General features: G+C 43.7%; 1 protein-coding gene across 5 annotated transcripts in view; it reads right to left on the bottom strand.

Moving 5' to 3' along the window:
• Positions 1–18,874, bottom strand: part of TOGARAM2 (TOG array regulator of axonemal microtubules 2) — a 95,852-nt gene that overhangs the window by 35,649 nt on the left and 41,329 nt on the right. For 3 of the 5 annotated variants that reach the window (XM_077282103.1, XM_077282106.1, XM_077282105.1), the window contains exons 2-4: positions 9,055–9,162; positions 3,166–3,300; positions 234–476 (exon numbers count right to left, since the gene is read on the bottom strand). In XM_077282103.1, the coding sequence (XP_077138218.1) occupies positions 234–476; positions 3,166–3,300; positions 9,055–9,079 (403 nt within the window). In that variant the 5' untranslated portion in view covers positions 9,080–9,162. Of the gene's footprint in view, positions 1–233; positions 477–3,165; positions 3,301–7,843; positions 7,868–9,054; positions 9,165–12,757; positions 12,779–18,874 lie in introns of those variants that run through there. The other 2 variants (XM_077282104.1, XM_077282107.1) reach the window with 2 other exon arrangements.

The raw sequence follows: 18,874 nt of genomic DNA, 5'->3' as shown, positions 1-18,874 counted from the left end.
CAAGTGTATCTACAGTAGAAGAATTGATTTGGTCACCAAATATTGATCTGATTTACAATTATCTTTTATTCGTTCACTTTGCACTAAATTAATAATAATAAACTATTGACACTTCCACTTTTTCCAAGAAGCATTCTTACTCTTATTCTTACTTTTGCAGAGTTCTGTATATATTAAGGAGTTTCCTCCTTCCATCTTATTACCAATATACATCTTACAAAGGCCTCGCTTACCCCCACGGGCAGTTGACCCTTCAGACATTTTCCTCTTGAGTTTGTCCTTCAGCCTGGAGGTCTCCAGAGCTGCACTGTCCACCTCCTCCTCCCTCGGGTTTGTGGGATTGGGCATTTTAATTTGAAAGGATTCATTTTTCCATTCATTATCCAGTGTCGATGGCAGAATCTCAGGCTGCAGATCGTCTGCCCCCCACATGTACGACCTCCTCACCTGCAGGCCTATTGTAGACTGAAGGGCAGCTGAGGGGAACAGAAAGCGTGAGAAATCTTCTTGTACATAGGGGCAGTATTATAGTAGTTATATTCTTGTATATAGGAGCAGTATTATAGTAGTTATATTCTTGTACATAGGGGCAGTATTATAGTAGTTATATTCCTGTACATAGGGGCAGTATTATAGTAGTTATATTCTTGTACATAGGACAGTATTATAGTAGTTATATTCTTGTACATAGGACAGTATTATAGTAGTTATATTCTTGTACATAGGGGCAGTATTATAGTAGTTATATTCCTGTACATAGGGGCAGTATTATAGTAGTTATATTCTTGTACTTAGGAGCAGTATTATAGTAGTTATATTCTTGTACATAGGAGCAGTATTATAGTAGTTATATTCTTGTACATAGGGGCAGTATTATAGTAGTTATATTCCTGTACATAGGGGCAGTATTATAGTAGTTATATTCTTGTACTTAGGAGCAGTATTATAGTAGTTATATTCTTGTACATAGGAGCAGTATTATAGTAGTTATATTCTTGTACATAGGAGCAGTATTATAGTAGTTATATTCTTGTACATAGGGGCAGTATTATAGTAGTTATATTCTTGTACATAGGGGCAGTATTATAGTAGTTATGTTCTTGTACATAGGGAGCAGTATTATAGTAGTTATATTCTTGTACATAGGGAGCAGTATTATAGTAGTTATATTCTTCTACATAGGAGCAGTATTATAGTAGTTATATTCTTGTACATAGGGTCAGTATTATAGTAGTTATATTCTTGTACATAGGGGCAGTATTATAGTAGTTATATTCTTGTACATAGGAGCAGTATTATAGTAGTTATATTCTTGTACATAGGAGCAGTATTATAGTAGTTATATTCTTGTACATAGGGGCAGTATTATAGTAGTTATATTCTTGTACATAGGGGCAGTATTATAGTAGTTATGTTCTTGTACATAGGGGCAGTATTATAGTAGTTATATTCTTGTACATAGGGAGCAGTATTATAGTAGTTATATTCTTGTACATAGGGAGCAGTATTATAGTACTTATATTCTTGTACATAGGAGCAGTATTATAGTAGTTATATTCTTGCTCATAGGGAGCAGTATTATAGTAGTTATATTCTTGTACATAGGAGCAGTATTATAGTAGTTATATTCTTGTACATAGGGGCAGTATTATAGTAGTTATATCCTTGTACATAGGGGCAGTATTATAGTAGAGATATTCTTGTACATAGGTCAGTATTATAGTAGTTATATCCTTGTACATAGGAGCAGTATTATAGTAGTTATATTCTTGTACATAGGTCAGTATTATAGTAGTTATATCCTTGTACATAGGAGCAGTATTATAGTAGTTATATTCTTGTACATAGGAGCAGTATTATAGTAGTTATATTCTTGTACGTAGGGGGCAGTATTATAGTAGTTATATTCTTGTACGTAGGGGCAGTATTATAGTAGTTATATTCTTGTACGTAGGGGCAGTATTATAGTAGAGATATTCTTGTACATAGGGGCAGTATTATAGTAGTTATATTCTTGTACATAGAGGCAGTATTATAGTAGTTATATTCTTGCACATAGGGGCAGTATTATAGTAGTTATATTCTTCTGCCTAGAGGGCACTAGCGGTGATCTCATTGAGGTCACTATACTTCATCGTCCCGGCTCACAGTGAACTGCTCGTGAGAATGCAGCTTCAGTGACCAGCAGTAACCTATATTACGTCACCACTCGTCACTTAACCTTCGCAGCAGCACATTGTGAACAGTCACATCATGGCGCCATTCATTTTGAAAATCAAATATCCAAGAGATGGATTACAGCATGGGACAGTATGAATTATCTTCATGTCGGTCAGTTGTTTAATATTTTGTTTTTCTTTTACAGGGGACATGGGCTTCAATGGATTAGGCGTAAAGGTATTACTTTGCTTTCTTATTTTTATTTCAAATAAAAGACTTCATTCTGGCTGTGCTTCTATTTCAAAACTTACTATGTGGTTAGTAATGGAGGTGTCTTATAGACGCCTCTCCATTACTAACCCGTAGGCGTGATGTTACCTGACAATACAAAGGTGACATCAACTTCACAAATATCACCCCATTTGCCACTGCACCAGGGCAAATAGGAAAAGTGAGGCTAAGAGCCAGATTTGGTGCGTCTTATGGATCCTCTCTTTCTGGGGCGGCTGAGGGTTGATGTTGCTAGCCTGGGGGGGGGCAATATCCTTGGCCCCTTCCCAGGCTCTTAATATCAACCCACATCTGTCTGTTTAGCCTTTGCTGGTATGATTTTTTGCTGGTTTGCGCACACCACCATTTAATACAAAGGATGTGCGTGTGTCTGAACACAAAAAACGGACGTGTGAATGGGGCCTTAACCATAATCCACTATATCCACCAGAGGTGGTGAGTTCTCCTTCAATGGAAGTCTTCACACAGAGGCTGGACAGACATCTGTCTGAGATGGTTTAGTGACTCCCTCATTGAGCCGGGGGTTGGACACGATGACCCCGGAGGTCTCTTCCAATTCTGACATTCTAGGATTCTATGATGTCAGTTATATTTTGCCTTTATGTTCAGCGTTACAGTAATTAGTGATTTTGCAGTGATGATTTTCAGTTTATTGATTTATTATAACATATTAATAACTGACTTGGTGAATACAGATAAGTTTCATGCACAGACCTGTGTCAGCCGGGCCCCATCGGTTTCCGCACAGCTGAAGGTTGGTGTCGATACTTCCATTGCGGAGTGACATGTACCCGGGCTTCGTTTTGGGAACGCTGCCACAATAAACAGCAACAGAGGCTCTGAAGTTGGCTGCAATTATAAAATGACCAAAGAGAGTATTTATTCAGGTCCGATCTTTCACCGTCTGGGGACATTCCTAATTATCGCCCCATTGTCTAATCCATTAGAACAGCTATTACACAAGACATCCCAGTGACGGACGCACGCTTAGCTTTGTCCCCGTCATGCAGTATAGATCATGTTACAGTTTTTGGACCACATTGTCTGAATGATGGGGTCTAAGGCAGAATTGTGTACCTATTATTGAGTGATGTATGATATGAATAGGTTTAATATTCTTTCTATGGGTAAAAGCCCCATTTTCTACTTCCTTTTACACGGTGATAAGTAACACGTTAAAATTCTGTCTACCAGCAGCTGCCAGTAGGGGGAGCTCACAGCATAGGAATGTATGCAGTTCCACATGCACTGCAATCCCCCTAGTGGCGGCTCTTAGTATTGTTGCTTTTAACTTTTGTTTTTAATCCAGATTGTTATAAAGTCTAACTAGTTTTCAACAAAATGGTTCCATTCATAATGTATAGTGTTTAATGTCTATAAGAAGCCGAACGTAACCTGCTGTCCTCCATTGGTGCAATATGAATGCAGGAATAAGGTTATCAGAAAAAAATATTAAAACAGTCCAACAGCGTCTGTTGACAACAATGGGGATCAGTGAGGTTGTATTTCAGCTCATCTAGTCCTATTGTTTTCCCAGAGATAAGCGCTGCCTTATGTGTCAATATTAGACCTCTGACAACCTCATTCCCACACTCTTCATATAGGCAGTTGGGCAACTGATCAGGGAAGACAAGATCTTGCGTGCTAAAGCTGCTTACAGTCACCATCCCTCCTCTCAGTGTGTCTCGGACGCTGTGAGTGACAGCTCAGTCGTCCAATCTAGTGCAGGGGTGTGCGGAGCTGTCGGTATTTTGATTGACAGCTCAGCTGTGCAATCTGAAACAGGAAGGTGCTGATCTTCGTTCAGGTGTTCCCTGTTCTAAGTGATTACCCAGCTACTTAGCTGAGCTGTCAGTATCAGATCTCTGCCAGTCGTAGCATTTGCTCGGTGGTGCATGTTTGCCTTGAATTCCTGTGCTCTGTTGATCTATTGCTGCCTGACCTTGTTCTGACCACTTGTCTGCCTAGCCCCTTTGCTCTGATCCTCTATCTTCCTGGTATTCTGACCTTGGACCATGACTTGACTACACCTTTGTCTTTCCCCCTTAGTTTACGATCTTCTCTCATTTCGTATCTGACTTCAGAATGTTTGACTATCCTGCCTCACCACTTGTCCATGAGTAGTGACTAGTATCACATATACTTTTTTTCTCCCACCAATGGATCCAGTTTGTACACTCTGTGATCAGGTGGCGAATCTGACACATATGGTCTGGGATCTGACCAGGAAGCCCCAGAAGATAGAATCCTCACATTTCCAGTTGCAGGGTCAGTTTTCTAGCACTATGGGTGCTTTCCAAAGCTCTCCGCTACAGTCTGTAGCTATTACTTTTGCAGTCGGTCTCTGCGGAACCAGTAGTGGCACTTCCTGATAACTTTTGGAGGGGAGAAAGGCCAGTTTATTGTACTCATGGTGAGCTGTAGACTATTTTTTTCCTTCTGAACCCTGTCTTCAGGGGATGAGTCCCAGTGGGTGTGAATAATCATGTCCCTACTCCAGGGGTCCTCAGACTTGGGGATCTTCTTTGTCCCCACTAGTCAGAGAATAGTCTTCTGTTGATGCCTTTGTTGACGACTCTGAGGTTCTGTGGAATGATGCAGCCCTCAGGTACCTGCTCCACACAGGCACTTCAGATACTTTTAAGGACACTTTGGCTGTACATAGCACACCTTGTTCCCTGAGGAGGCCATGACTCAGGCCATTCAAATGGATTGAGAAATTCAGGAGAAACGTGATAAGCGACAGGAAGGTTACGGTCATTCTTCCCGAGTCTGTCCACTTACCTGAGGAGGAAGCCGTGGAGGTTGGAGCTGTCAGCTCTCGGGCTGTTGAGAGGAGACGTTGGCGCGATCTGAGACTCTGCGTCTATTGTGGTTGCACTGGACATTTCCTAAAGGACGGCTCAGCATGTCCTCAAGCCAGCAAAGCAATGGGAAATGCCTAAGTCTGGGCGATTGTCGAGGAGGTCACCCAGACTCCCAGGTACTTTTACCAGGAAATTGCATTGGCTGAAGGGTTTAAGACGCATCCTGGGAAGGTGCAGGCCATAATTGATTGGGCTCAACCTCGTCACTTTGAAGCATTGCAACTTTCCCTAGGATTCACCAAGTACTTCAGAAAGTTTATTAGGGTTTTTTCACAGATCTCTCATTGATCTCACACGTAAGGTGGTCGAGGATCTTAAGTTTTGGTCGTCAGATGTTATTGAGACATTTAATAAATTAAAAGAGTGTTTCATGTCCGCTATAGTTTGAATCCAACCTAATCGCCAGAAACCATTAATTGTGTATGTGGATACTTCAGAAGTTGGGGTAGCGGCTGTATTATCTCAAGGTCCCGAAACTCTGACCAACTTACGGCCATGTGCATTTTTCTCTAGGAAATTTTCAGCCGCTGAGAGAAATTTGGTTTTGTAAGGGCCCCTTCACACTGTGCAATCAAAGTCTGAACGAGCGTTCGATTTGTGACGTTTATCCGTCCTCGTTCCGAGGTTGCAAAGTGTGACATGGCGTTACGATTTGCGACGCAGCCCAGCATCGTACGATGTGAAAGAAAGAGCAGAACTTTCTTTCGTCGTAAATGTCTCGCTGTGGCGGTCGAAATCGTAGTATGTGACGGCGGTCATACGAGCTCGTAATGCGACTACGTGGGTTGGGCTTCCGCATACCTGTCTCCTGATTGGGCGTGACGTTTTAGCACGCCCATGCTGGTAATACGTCACGCTCGGAGTCGTAGGACTATGGCGGTGTGAAGGGTAGCGTACGATTGCGACGCGTGACGTTCACATCGCAACTACGTCAGAAAAAGCGTTAACATCGTAGAGTGTGACCGCTGGCTACGAGCTCGTACTGCGATGTCGAATATGACGCAAATGCGTCGTAATCGTAGCAGAATCGACCAGTGTGAAGGGGCCCTAAGGAACTGGGGATTGATTTGTCGCTCTCCTCTGCTTACCACTCTGAAACCAACACTCAGACAGAAAGTATAAACCAATTGTTGGAACAAATGTTAAGATCTTTCGCTGCGGCTCAGCAGGAGGACCGCTCCTCAATTTTTCCTCTTGTTGAGTTTACCGGTCAAGTCAACCACTCCACTTGAACCTCGCCTTTTTTTTGCAATTATGGATTTCATTCCCATTTTGGTGAATTCTCTAGGATGAGTCCTGGAGTAGAGAGGTTGCTATACAGAAACTTGGGGATGTCTGGAGGGAAGTTCAGAACTTCATCAAATTCCAAAGGCCGATAGAAAATGATAGGCATGAGTAAGACCGTTACAGGTCGAAACGCGTAGCCGTATATGCACAATTCCCTGTTTTGATTCACCTATGTAAGGAATATTTTTTCTGTTTTTACTACCATTATGGACAAATAAAGCTTATACTATTTTACCTATTCCGCTGGAGCTGGAGTATCTACATTTGTTTCAAGATAGAAAATGTTCGGCGGCTCTAGTCTTCAAAGTAGGAGATAAGGTTTGGTTTTCTTCCAAAAAAAACTAAACTGAAAGTACAACCGGCGAATTTAGGTCCTAAATCTATTGGCCAGTACAAGATTCTAGAGATTGTCAATCTGGTTGTTCCACAGATCCCTGTTAAAAGAGCTTGTCCCTTCGGTGTTGTCTGTGTCGCCCACTGCCTCCTCCAGTTTCTTTTGACTGATCGTGGATTCTCGGAGGGTCTGAAATTCCCTCCAATAGTTTGTTCATTAGAGAGGATATGGACTTGAGGAGAGATCCTGGGTTCTGGCTCATCATTGTGAAGGACGATCGTTTGGTCAGGGCCTTCCATCTTAGGTTTCATGGGAAACCCAGTGGTCTGGTGGCCCCCATAGAAGAGGGAATACTGTCACGATTCCTCTGCTCAGTGTGTCAGTGTGTGACAGCTCTGTTGTCCAATCTGGGGCAGGGGCGTGCTGAGCTGTCGGTATTTTGATTGACAGCTCGGCCATCCAATCTGAGAACAGGGAGCACCTGAAGGAAGATCAGCACCTCCCTGTTCTAAGTGATTGCCCAGTTTCTTAGCTAAGCTGTCAGTATCAGATCTCTGCTAGTGATAACATTTGCTCGGTGGTGCATGTGGCCTTGTATTCCTGTGCTCTGTTTGTTGATCTATTGCTGCCTGACTTTGGACCTCGTTCTGACCATCCCTTTGCCTAGCCCTGATCTGCTATATTTCTGGTACCGTGACCTGAATCCACCTTTGTCTTTGCCTTTTAGCTTATGACGTGCTCTCTTGGTATCTGTCCCTGGAACGTATGACTGTCCTGCCTCAAGGCTTGTCCATGAGTAGTGACTAGCGTCACACCTATTATCTCATGTGAATATAACTCGGAACAATACTGAGAAAATAAGAGATGCTGAAGTGTAAAGTATTTCATTTTTTTTTTTACTTACCAGTTGTCAGTTAAAAGATGACAACTTTAACCATTTTCAATCCAGCATAAAAAGATGAAAGCAGGAAGAAAGATAAGTAACAAAAATGAGAATTTACAGGGATGTACATATTGATGCATGTTTTCGAAAAAGGAACATTAGAATAATTAATCAGTCTATTTAACAAATCATTAAGAAAACTGCAAATGCTCTGCAGGATAGAAGTATTCATCACATTTTACTGTGTTCACATCCAAAGCTGCATTAAAAAGGATGCATCTCAGTGCTGCCCCCTGCTGGCTCAGCGAAGAGCATCGTTACATTAATTTGTATAACTTTTTTTTTTTAGCTTACAGCAGACTGTGCTCACACCAGGAACATTTACTTTACGTTGGTGCCAAATATACCCCGTAACAATGTCCAGACGCAATAGCAGTGCCAAACCCACCATTGTGCCCCCCATAAAGAATTACTCAGCTGTGCTAATAAAACACTCACTTAGGGCCCCTTCACACTGGTCGATTCTGCTACGATTACGACGCATTTGCGTCATATTCGACATCGCAGTACGAGCTCGTAGCCAGCGGTCACACTCTACGATGTTAACGCTTTTTCTGACGTAGTTGCGATGTGAACGTCACGCGTCGCAATCGTACGCTACCCTTCACACCGCCATAGTCCTACGACTCCGAGCGTGACGTATTACCAGCATGGGCGTGCTAAAACGTCACGCCCAATCAGGAGACAGGTATGCGGAAGCCCAACCCACGTAGTCGCATTACGAGCTCGTATGACCGCCGTCACATACTACGATTTCGACCGCCACAGCGGGACATTTACGACGAAAGAAAGTTCTGCTCTTTCTTTCACATCGTACGATGCTGGGCTGCGTCGCAAATCGTAACGCCATGTCACACTTTGCAACCTCGGAACGAGGACGGATAAACGTCACAAATCGAACGCTCGTTCAGACTTTGATTGCACAGTGTGAAGGGGCCCTTAGTTGTGCCCACTTAAAAGTTATTGATAACACATTGCCAATGCAAAAATGCCTGGCGCTGCATCCCTACAATCAGGTCCATGTTCCTTCTCTCCTCTAGCAGGAAGATTCCAGGAGACAGCAGAATGGCGAGAGTATAATACATAATGTAGTTGTAGAATTATTTGAATACAATGTTTCTCACCTATTACTAGTCGTAGCGGACCCCCTGCCCAGCTCCCATGCTTCATACCTGCTGCAAAATCATTGTGGGTCATGGTGTCACCAGCGGTTTTGTGATTTTCTGCCAAAGAACGACTTGTGCAGGACGCCTCTTGTCATTATGAACTTGCAGAAATACCTAAAAGAAATGAGGAGGAAATCTGTGAGAACGATCAGACCCCATGGACCTCACCGTAAACTCCCTGACGAAGCGGAAGCGAAACGCGCGTTGGAGTGGTGTGTGCAGTAGCAAAGGTATGTCAGTACTGGTTGGTATTGGTGGTATTCAATACATATGTTGATTGATTTATAATTCACATTTTATTCCGACCATCACATTTCTTTTAATATTTGGCACTTCGCTTTGGTTATATGAATTTTATCTTTTGATATTCACTTATTTTTAAATAAATATATATTTATATATATTTTTTTCTTTTGATATGCACTTGTTTTGTATTGTGATTATGGGAATATATGTCTTATGAACACATTGTTTTTATATCTAATTGTTTTACTCCTTTTCTCACAATGTTCAGTTAACATATACACATATATTATTAATCATATGATATTACTTTATTTATATTAATATCACCAACAATTAATTATATATTTATTTATAAAAACAATGTTATATACATTTTTTCCAATTTGTATCCATCAGTTTGACATGCCCTGCTCTGCACAGATAGTGGAATTTATTAAATAATATTTTTTTATTGGATTATTTCTGTTTTTAAATTGTCATAAAATAAAGTCTCTTGTTTTTAACATATATTTTTTTGTGTGCGATCATTTTATATAAATGAAATAATTACTGGACATTTTCTTTTTATGAATATTTCTCACCGTAATCAGATCTGTGCTACTAAAGTGAATGACGGTCACCAAGGAGACGAGAAGATACAAATGTAGCAATGCACGGGAATGACATTTGCAATAGATGGAAACAGTATGGACTCAAAACTGAAACATTTTACTTAAATTGATACTTTGTAACAAGCTTGAAAGCTATGGACATCTCTTTTATTACTTAACTGTTTGTATTTTAGGCTAAAAATCAGACTCTAGCTGGATCCAAATAACCTTCAGCAATGACAAATATTGAGAGATAGGACTGGTTTCCAGTCTCTGGATGCAGTGAATGTTGTTCTCAGTGACAGCAAACAGATATTTTGAAAATAGAGAAAATTAAAAACATAAACTATTTTAAAAGTTGCAAAACTCTTATGTATTTGCAGGGGCTGCATTCCTGGAGATCACAGTCCGTCGCTCGAGATGCTTGGATATGAAGTGCTGTATGTTATGGCTTCGTGCGCCTGTTGTGAGTCCACCTGTAAACATTGACAGAGCGACGCGCACTAAGGAAACGGCGCAGCACTTTCTACACCGCACAATGAGCTTCCCGGCACTCGAAGGGTGTTGTTTTTTCCATTGCAGAACTTAAAGACACAGTCATCTAATTTTTCAAAACTTTCCCATCAGAATTCTTTAGTCCAATACAACATTTCTGGAGTATAAAACGCCATATAAATGGCTCTCTTCATATCTGTCTCTGCTCTATATCACTCAAACCTCTCCCTATTTCTATCTCTGCTCGCTGTTTTCTTTCTGTGCCAGCCAATTAGACTCCTCTCATTAAAAATCCAGAAAGTAGCTATGGTTTAATAGCAATGTTTCACAGCTATAGGAAATTATTTTGTCAGAGGCACATTAGCTTCATAGAAATGCATAATGCACAGTATCTGCATGAATATTTTCATTTTTTTATTATATAGTACAAGTCCAACCTAAAGTTTTTTTTATTGTAACTTTGTGTTGTTTCATCTACTTCTTCCTCTCTGTTCATTGAGCTTCACAGAGCGGAATGGGTGCTCCGATTCCTATCTGCTAAAACTGCATATCTCGCAGCACCCTGCTCCTCCTCAGTGCTGCAGGTCCCTCCTTCTCCTTTTCTGTGTTCTCCCTGGTAGACATAAATCACTACATGAGAAATATTTATTTATATGGATTTATATGGCCATTGACAGTTTTGGATGTAGTGAATGTGACTCCTTATTTGACCAGTGTTCATTCACAAATTTAATTGGTGGTTCATGGGGATCTTCAGAGCATGATCATGCGTTCTCCGGCATGTATAGTAGAAATGAGCATAGAACAGCTGAGCTGTGCTATAACAGGGCTGTCAGGGCAATGAGGGTGCTGTGATGGGGTCTGGGAGATGTTTTATTAGATAGGGTGATAGGTGCATCTGCAGCTGGTATCTTCGGCATATCCGAGCTGTGCTTACAACCCGACTGTCAGATGTTCTTTTAGGCAGAGTCATTAAGAGCATCTGAGCATCGTCGACCGACAGCATTAAACAAATGGAGAATAGATCCAGTGGAAACGCAGGCTAAAGAGAGAATTTATGGGTCATTGTTGGGTGGGGGTTGATAAATGCAAATCAATACAGATTGAGAAATAGTTGGTATTGGCGCAGTATGTACAGAAAGCTGAGACCACATCATGATTTTGGAAATAACCTTTTAAAGGGTCTCAAAAACTAGAAAGAAGAAAATTAAACAGAAAGCAAATAAGTACGAGTCTATAATTTTATATAAGCAACTAAGGCAGGCGGCGGTAATTGACCTGACGACGCGCACCAAAGATTATGTCCTCCACGTTCAGTCTGGGACCAACGAAGGTGGAAAACTGGCCAAACTCTGACTCTAAAATCCCTGGAATTCTAGGAGCAAATTAAAACCTCCGCATATTACGTAGCCGGTATGGTGGTATTATTTGAGAATTATATTACAGTATTATATGGGAAATGAATAGCAGTATAATAATGAAAATGTAGCACGATTTTATGCCAGCTGATAAGGGAGTATTATTCGGATGCTACGTATTAGTTTGCGTACTGTGAAATGGTGTTATCTGGGCGGTATGTAGCAGCACAATGATCTTTTTTTCTTCTGTGACCGTATGGTCTTATAGTTTGTGACAACCACCGAGCCAGAAATGAACTCAACGCAGCTGTCAGATCCTTTCTATGCTGCTCTTGACTGGTTTTACACAATATATTACACAACAGGGGGCGACAGTGAGATGTGCGCTCCTTTCTTAATCATGGAGGTGACATTCAACTGAAACTAGCGATTTAGCTAAACCTAATGTACAAAATATCTTGATCTTGAATAGTGACTGGAGCGGCCCTTTAAGCCTTTGTCTTTAGTTTGACCCTTTAAACTTTAATGTTATAAATGCCTGACGTCAATCCTGAAAGGAATGATCCTCTCTGACCCTGGTTCCTCCGTCATGTTATTCGGTCCCCGTCCTTCACTATGGCCGTCACTGTAAGGAAACATTCACTCTGTCATGTCGGGACAAATCTCCTCCAACACTAATCAATGTTATACAAGCGATTGCCCTGTCTCCCGGCCTTCGTGGCAGCGTTCCCCCTTGCACATGATGCCCGCTGTTTTGGCTAGCACTCGCCCTCCCGGGAGTTGGCACCAGATCTTCATTAGCAGAACAAACAGACGTATGGCGGCAGCACCTGCTCTGGGCTTAGATGCGTCACCCGGGTGTGCGATAGTCATCCCTCCGGAACACAATAAACAATTATTCCAACCGCAGTAAATAAAACCAACGTTACCGATAAATTTAGACCGGTTATTAGTCAACTGGGGAGGATTGTCCGAGACGGGCGACAAATAAACAAACAGAAATAAACCAGAGTCACTTACAGGAACGTTCCTGATACTTTATAGCCCGACTCGAGGCGAAACCTTTACGTCATACAACAAAAAGCAAAAGTCATTATTATAACAATCTGTGCGGTCAATGGAAAAGCAGCAACATGTTACTTATTTTTACTTTCTGTAATGAGTTTCAATTTCTCACCATTTTCAAGATTGTTACTTGTTATATGTGAATGGAAATATATTGTTTAAACCCAGAGACTGAAAACCAAAAGTCAGTGACGACAATTACTACTAACAAATAGTACAAATACAGGTGCGTCTCACAAAATCAGAATATCATCAAAAAGTGAATTTATTTCAGTTCTTCAATACAAAAAGTGAATCTCCTATATTATACAGAGTCATTACACACAGAGTGATCTATTTCACGTGTTTATTTCTGTTAATGTTGATGATTATGGCTTACAGCCAATGAAAACCCAAAAGTCATTATCTCAGTAAATTAGAATACTTTATAATACCAGTTGGAAAAATGATTTTAAAAGGCATGGAGGCGATCAGCCTGTGGCGCTGCTGAGGGGTTATGGAAGCCCAGGTTGCTTTGATAGCAGCCTTCAGCTCGTCTGTATTGTTGGGTCTGGTGTCTCATCTTCCTCTTGACAATACTCCGTAGATTCTCTATGGGGTTAAGGACAGGCGAGTTTGCTGCCAATCAAGCCCAGTGATACTGTTGTTTGTACACCAGGTATTGGTACTGTTGGTAGTGTGGACAGGGGCCAAGTCCTGCTGGAGAATGAGATTTCCATCTCCAAAAAGCTTGTCGGCAGAGGGAAGCATGAAGTGCTCTAAAATGTCCTGGTAGACGGCTGCGCAAACTTTGGTATTGATAAAACACAGTGGACCTACACCAGCAGATGACATGGCTCCCCAACCCATCACTGATTGTGGACACTTCATGCAGCGCCCCAGAGTCCTGGTCGTTGCTGTGATGTAATTCTTCCACCAGGGGGAGTGATGTTACGTCTGATGGCAATAAAGGAGATCTACCTACCAGGTATCACAAACCATACACGACACTTCACACTCCAGACCACCAGGGGGAGCCTTGCTCCTATGTACTAGATCACTCCTCACAGAGGGGTAAAACTGGTGGGCAGGAAGGAAAGTTAGAGAGACGCTGGCTGGGCTTTGCCCAGGCAACACCTATCAGGCAGACAGGGGGAAAGGAGGAACATCTGAGCTGCAGACAGAGGGTCTCTGTCAGGGGTGGGATCCTGACAGAGGCCTAGCGAGACAGAAAGCTACGGAGCTGCGCCTGCTCCACGTGCGGCAGCATGCTAAGAAAGGAGACGAAGAGAATTGTGTTGTAGAGGGTGAGAAACGAAGTCACGGCACTAGGAGAAAACACCGGGAGGAGTTCTGCCCTGTAAAGGCTGCCTCCTTCTGAGGCGCGTAGCCGGTGGCCGGAACACTGAGGGAGTAATTGACTCTACGCATTACTTCAGAGACCGGCAGGACAGTTAATTCCAAGTTGGCTGCCCGACCTTAATACCTAAGAAGACACAGTGGCAAATTGTGGGGGTCGGGGCGTCTCTAGGGTCCCTATAAACAAGCCTCAGGCCATCAGTCATACGGGTTTGTCCTATCCATATCATCTGGGGGACAGAGAGGAAGAAATAACGTCTAGAACATCTACAAGAGTTGTGAGGACCTTACCGAGAAGCTCAGCAGGGAGGTACTACAACACACAGGCGCTAGTAGGAAGGTTACTGATTTCCACCTGGATAAGGGGACTCTGGATTTGCCTTCAGACCAGCTGGACTCTGCCTACCCTGTGGTCTGTACCCTGGACTGTGGATGCTGATGCCTTCAGTAAAGGTAAAGAGACTGCAACCTTGTGTCCTCGTTATTCTCTGCGCCTTACATCGTCCGCCATCACCATCTACACATCTGGGAAGCCCTGGGGACACACTTCACCCGTGGGAAGGTATACCATCTAGCTGCCATCACATCACCCCAGCGGACCCTTAAGCAGCGTCGGTCACCCTGACCGAATACCACAGGTGGTGTCACGAACACTTCCCCTTTAAAGACCTTTCCCAATACAATAAAAAACTATATTCCTTTATTGGACGTCCCTCAAAGGGCCACGGACCGGGTCAGGCCACCGTGACATCCCCGAACCGAAGGACCCAGTGCCGAGTACCCCATTGCCCTTACGTGGGGGCGATCCATCATTTTGGCGTCACGAACAGGATCTACTTAAGCCTAAAAATCGGGTCATGTGCGCCTAAGAACTGTGTCAGAACTGTATTTGAACTGTGATTTGCTTAAAGACTGTGTATTGCCATTTGCCGCCAATATTCCCGCCAAAACAGCTGCCATTACAGCGCCACGAGGAGCGCAGGAGAAGAAGAAGGGCGTGGAGTTGTGGGCGTGAACAAACTGAGAAGCGCGAAAAACAATGGCCGCCCAGTCTAAATATCTCTGTACCTTGAGGACGTGTCCGTCAGCAGCCGAGATCTGCCTCCTGATCCTCAATGGCGGGCGGAGACAACAAAAACGAAACCACCCGAGAAGAAGAGAGAGGGAAAAAGACCAGGAAGAGGCGAGCCACGTGGAGGACGCCATGGCAAGCTGCCCAGAACCAGAGCATGGGGTCGGAGCAGAGGACTCCCCCAGCTACCCGGAGGGGCACCGTAACCAGGCCTCCACCGCTGACACAGACTCCCTGCAGGCCGGAGTGGATGAGCTGATTGATCAGCTCCTGCAGCTGCGGGTGAATGTTAAAGCCCCGTACCAGACGACGCCTGCGGAGGACCCACCGGCACGGCCACCAACACCGCTCCCTACTTCGCTACAGGAGCCGCTGCCAACACCGACGCGGACGCCGCCGCCAGCAGAGCCAGCCGACATCGAGGACACCGCTGCGGCAGGTAAGAACGCCGACCCTGACCCGGTGACCGAAGGACTGCTGATAGGCCCCATAGCAGCGCTACCTGCTGCCACAACTAAGACTAACGACATTAACCCCCTAGTCTCTGAACTGACGTGTCCCAATACTACCACCACTGTGTGCATCATTTCTACTACTGAACCTGATACCAAAACTGACATCCGAACCCAGACCACTAATGACTTGACCGCACCTGAGAGACAAATCCAAGACGTTGCCACCGCATCGGACGAGGATACGGAATCAAAGCTTCCCCGGTCAGGAAGTGTCCGCTACCGACTGATTCCTTGCAACCTGCTGTGAGAGAATACTGAAGAGTTTGTAAATAGTTAAACTGTTTTTCTTTGCTGCTTGAACCCATCCAGGGTTAACTTTTAAAGGGATCCCCTGTTTAAAGGGATCCTTTGTTTTGCACAAGTTTTCTACTTTTACCATAGAACATTTGAATCATGAACTGTATATGATCCTAAACTGCTTGTATATAGTTTGCACCTTCTTAAAGGTGCTTCCTACTGGTTTTACAAAGGAGGCTTTTACAGAGAATGCCTCTTAACAGAAACTGCTGTTGAATTATGCTGTAAAAATAACTGCTTTGCCTTACAGACCTGAAGAAAACCCCATTGGTGCGGCAGAATTCCGGGTCAGGATTACACGTCATGTAGCCCACCCAAGACCAACGTTTGGGGGTTCGTAACGGGTCCCTCATATTGCATCACGTCACCTTTGAACTGACTTGAATATTGATGATGTGATTATTTTGCACTACCTCTGAGAAGACTTTGGTTTACCCTTAAAGGGAATGTTTATTTGTTGCACTTTGCCTAAGAGAAACAATGTTGCCTTGAATAGTTAGATAGTAATAATGTTTATACATAGCTAATAGTATGTAGTTAGGAATAGGAAAAGTTAGATGATGTACTTTAAATAAAATTGAGGATAAAGAAATTGGAAAAAAGATACAGTGATCCCGTAGGAGGGGGGGGGGGTGAAACCTGTTCTGCACTTCAATAGAGTGAACCCATAGGGGTTAGTGAGTCCTCTAGTGAGCCTTAGGAAGTTAGTTAAAAGACTTTGCACTTAGAAAAGAATAACTGTTTTATGCTTGAATAAAGAAAATGTTAATTTATTGTTTTGAAATGGCACTTAGTAGTTAATAGATAGTATACCTGTACGGGTAATAGTATTTCATAGTTATTTAGCGCATCCGTAATTGGTCAATCTACAGAAGTAAGCTCACAATGTAAATATGTTCCTGTATTGCAACGTTCAAGTGTTCTCACCTCCCATAAAGGGAAGCACTGTTATATTAATTTGTTTTACAGCATTCCAAAAATTTTGTATGTCTTTTGCTAATGTATTGTTGTTATCTTTTCCCAGCCCCAGAGTACTGGTCGTTGCAGTGATGTAATTCTTCCAACAGGGGGTGTGATATTACATCTGATGGCAATAAAGGAGATCTACCTACCAGGTATCACAAACCATACACTATACTTCACACTCCAGACCACCTGGGGGAGCCTTGCTCCTATGTACTAGGTCACTCCTCACAGAGGGGTAAAACTGGTGGGCTGGATAGAAAGTTAGGGAGACGCTGGCTGGGCTTTGCCCAGGCAACACCTGTCAGGCAGACAGGTGGAAAGGAGGAACATCTGAGCTGCAGACAGAGGGTCCCTGTCAAGGGTGGGATCCTGACAGAGGCCTAGCGAGACAGAAAGCTACGGAGCTGCGCCTGCCCCACGTGCGGCAGCATCCTAAGAAAGGACACGAAGAGAATTGTGTTGTAGAGAGTGAGAAACGAAGTCACAGCACAAGGAGAAAACACCGGGAGGAGTTCTGCCCTGTAAAGGCTGCCTCCTTCTGAGGCGCGTAGCCGGTGGCCGGAACACTGAGGGAGTAATTGACGCTACGCTTTACTTCAGAGACCGGCAGGACAGTCAATTCCAAGTTGGCTGCCCGACCTTAATACCTAAGAAGAAACAGTGGCAAATTGTGGGGATCGGGGCATCTCTAGGGTCCCTATAAACAAGCCTCAGGCCATCAGTCATACGGGTTTGTCCTCTCCACACCATCTGGGGGACAGAGAGGAAGAAATAACATCTAGAACATCTACAAGAGTTGTGAGGACCTTACTGAGAAGCTCAGCAGGGAGGTACTACAACACACAGGCGCTAGTAGGAAGGCTACTGATTTCCACCTGGATAAGGGGACTCTGGATTTGCCTTCGGACCGGCCGGACTCTGCCTACCCTGTGGTCTGTACCCTGGACTGTGGATGCTGAAGCCTTCAGTAAAGGTAAAGAGACTGCAACCTTGTGTCCTCGTTATTCTCTGCGCCTTACATCATCCACCATCACCATCTACACATCTGGGAAGCCCTGGGGAAACACTTCACCTGTGGGAAGGTATACCATCTAGCTGCCATCACATCACCCCAGCGGACCCCTAAGCAGCGTCGGTCACCCTGACTGAATACCACAGGTGGCGTCACGAACACTTCCCCTTTAAAGACCTTTCCCAAAACCATAAAAAACTCTATTCCTTTATTGGACGTCCCTCAAAGGGCCCCGGACCGGGTCGGGCCACCGTGACATTCCCCGAACCGAAGGACCCGGTGCCGAGTACCCCATTGCCCTTACATGGGGGCGATCCACTTCACACTAGACCTCCAGCAGCTTGGATTGTGGCCTCTCCACTCTTCCTCCAGACTCTGGGACCTCGATTTCCAAATGAAATGCAGAATTTACTTTCATCTGAACACAACACCTTGGACCACTGACAACAGTCCAGTTCTTGTTCTCCTTGGCCCAGGTAAGACGCTTCTGGCGTTGTCTATTGGTCATGAGTGGCTGGACACAAGGAATGTGACACTTGTAGCCCATGTCCTGGAGACGTCTGTGTGTGGTGAAGCAATGACTCCAGCAGCCGTCCACTGCTTGTGAATCTCCCCCACATTTCTGAATGGCCTTTTCTTAACAATCCTTTCCAGGCTGTGGTTATCCAGGTTGCTTGTGCACCTTTTTCTAACACACTTTTTCCTTCCACTCCACTTTCCATTAATCTGCTTGGGTACAGCACTGTGTGAACAGCCGGCTTCTTTACCAATGACCTTTTGTGGCTTCTCCTCCTTGTGGAGTGTGTGAGTGATGCCTTCTGGACATCTGTCAGGTCAGCAGTCTTCCCCATGATTGTGGAGCTACTGAAACA

The sequence above is a fragment of the Ranitomeya variabilis genome, chromosome 2 (assembly GCF_051348905.1).
Source record: "Ranitomeya variabilis isolate aRanVar5 chromosome 2, aRanVar5.hap1, whole genome shotgun sequence".
Taxonomy (NCBI): domain Eukaryota; kingdom Metazoa; phylum Chordata; class Amphibia; order Anura; family Dendrobatidae; genus Ranitomeya; species Ranitomeya variabilis.
This window is presented reverse-complemented; position numbering and strand designations above follow the sequence as displayed.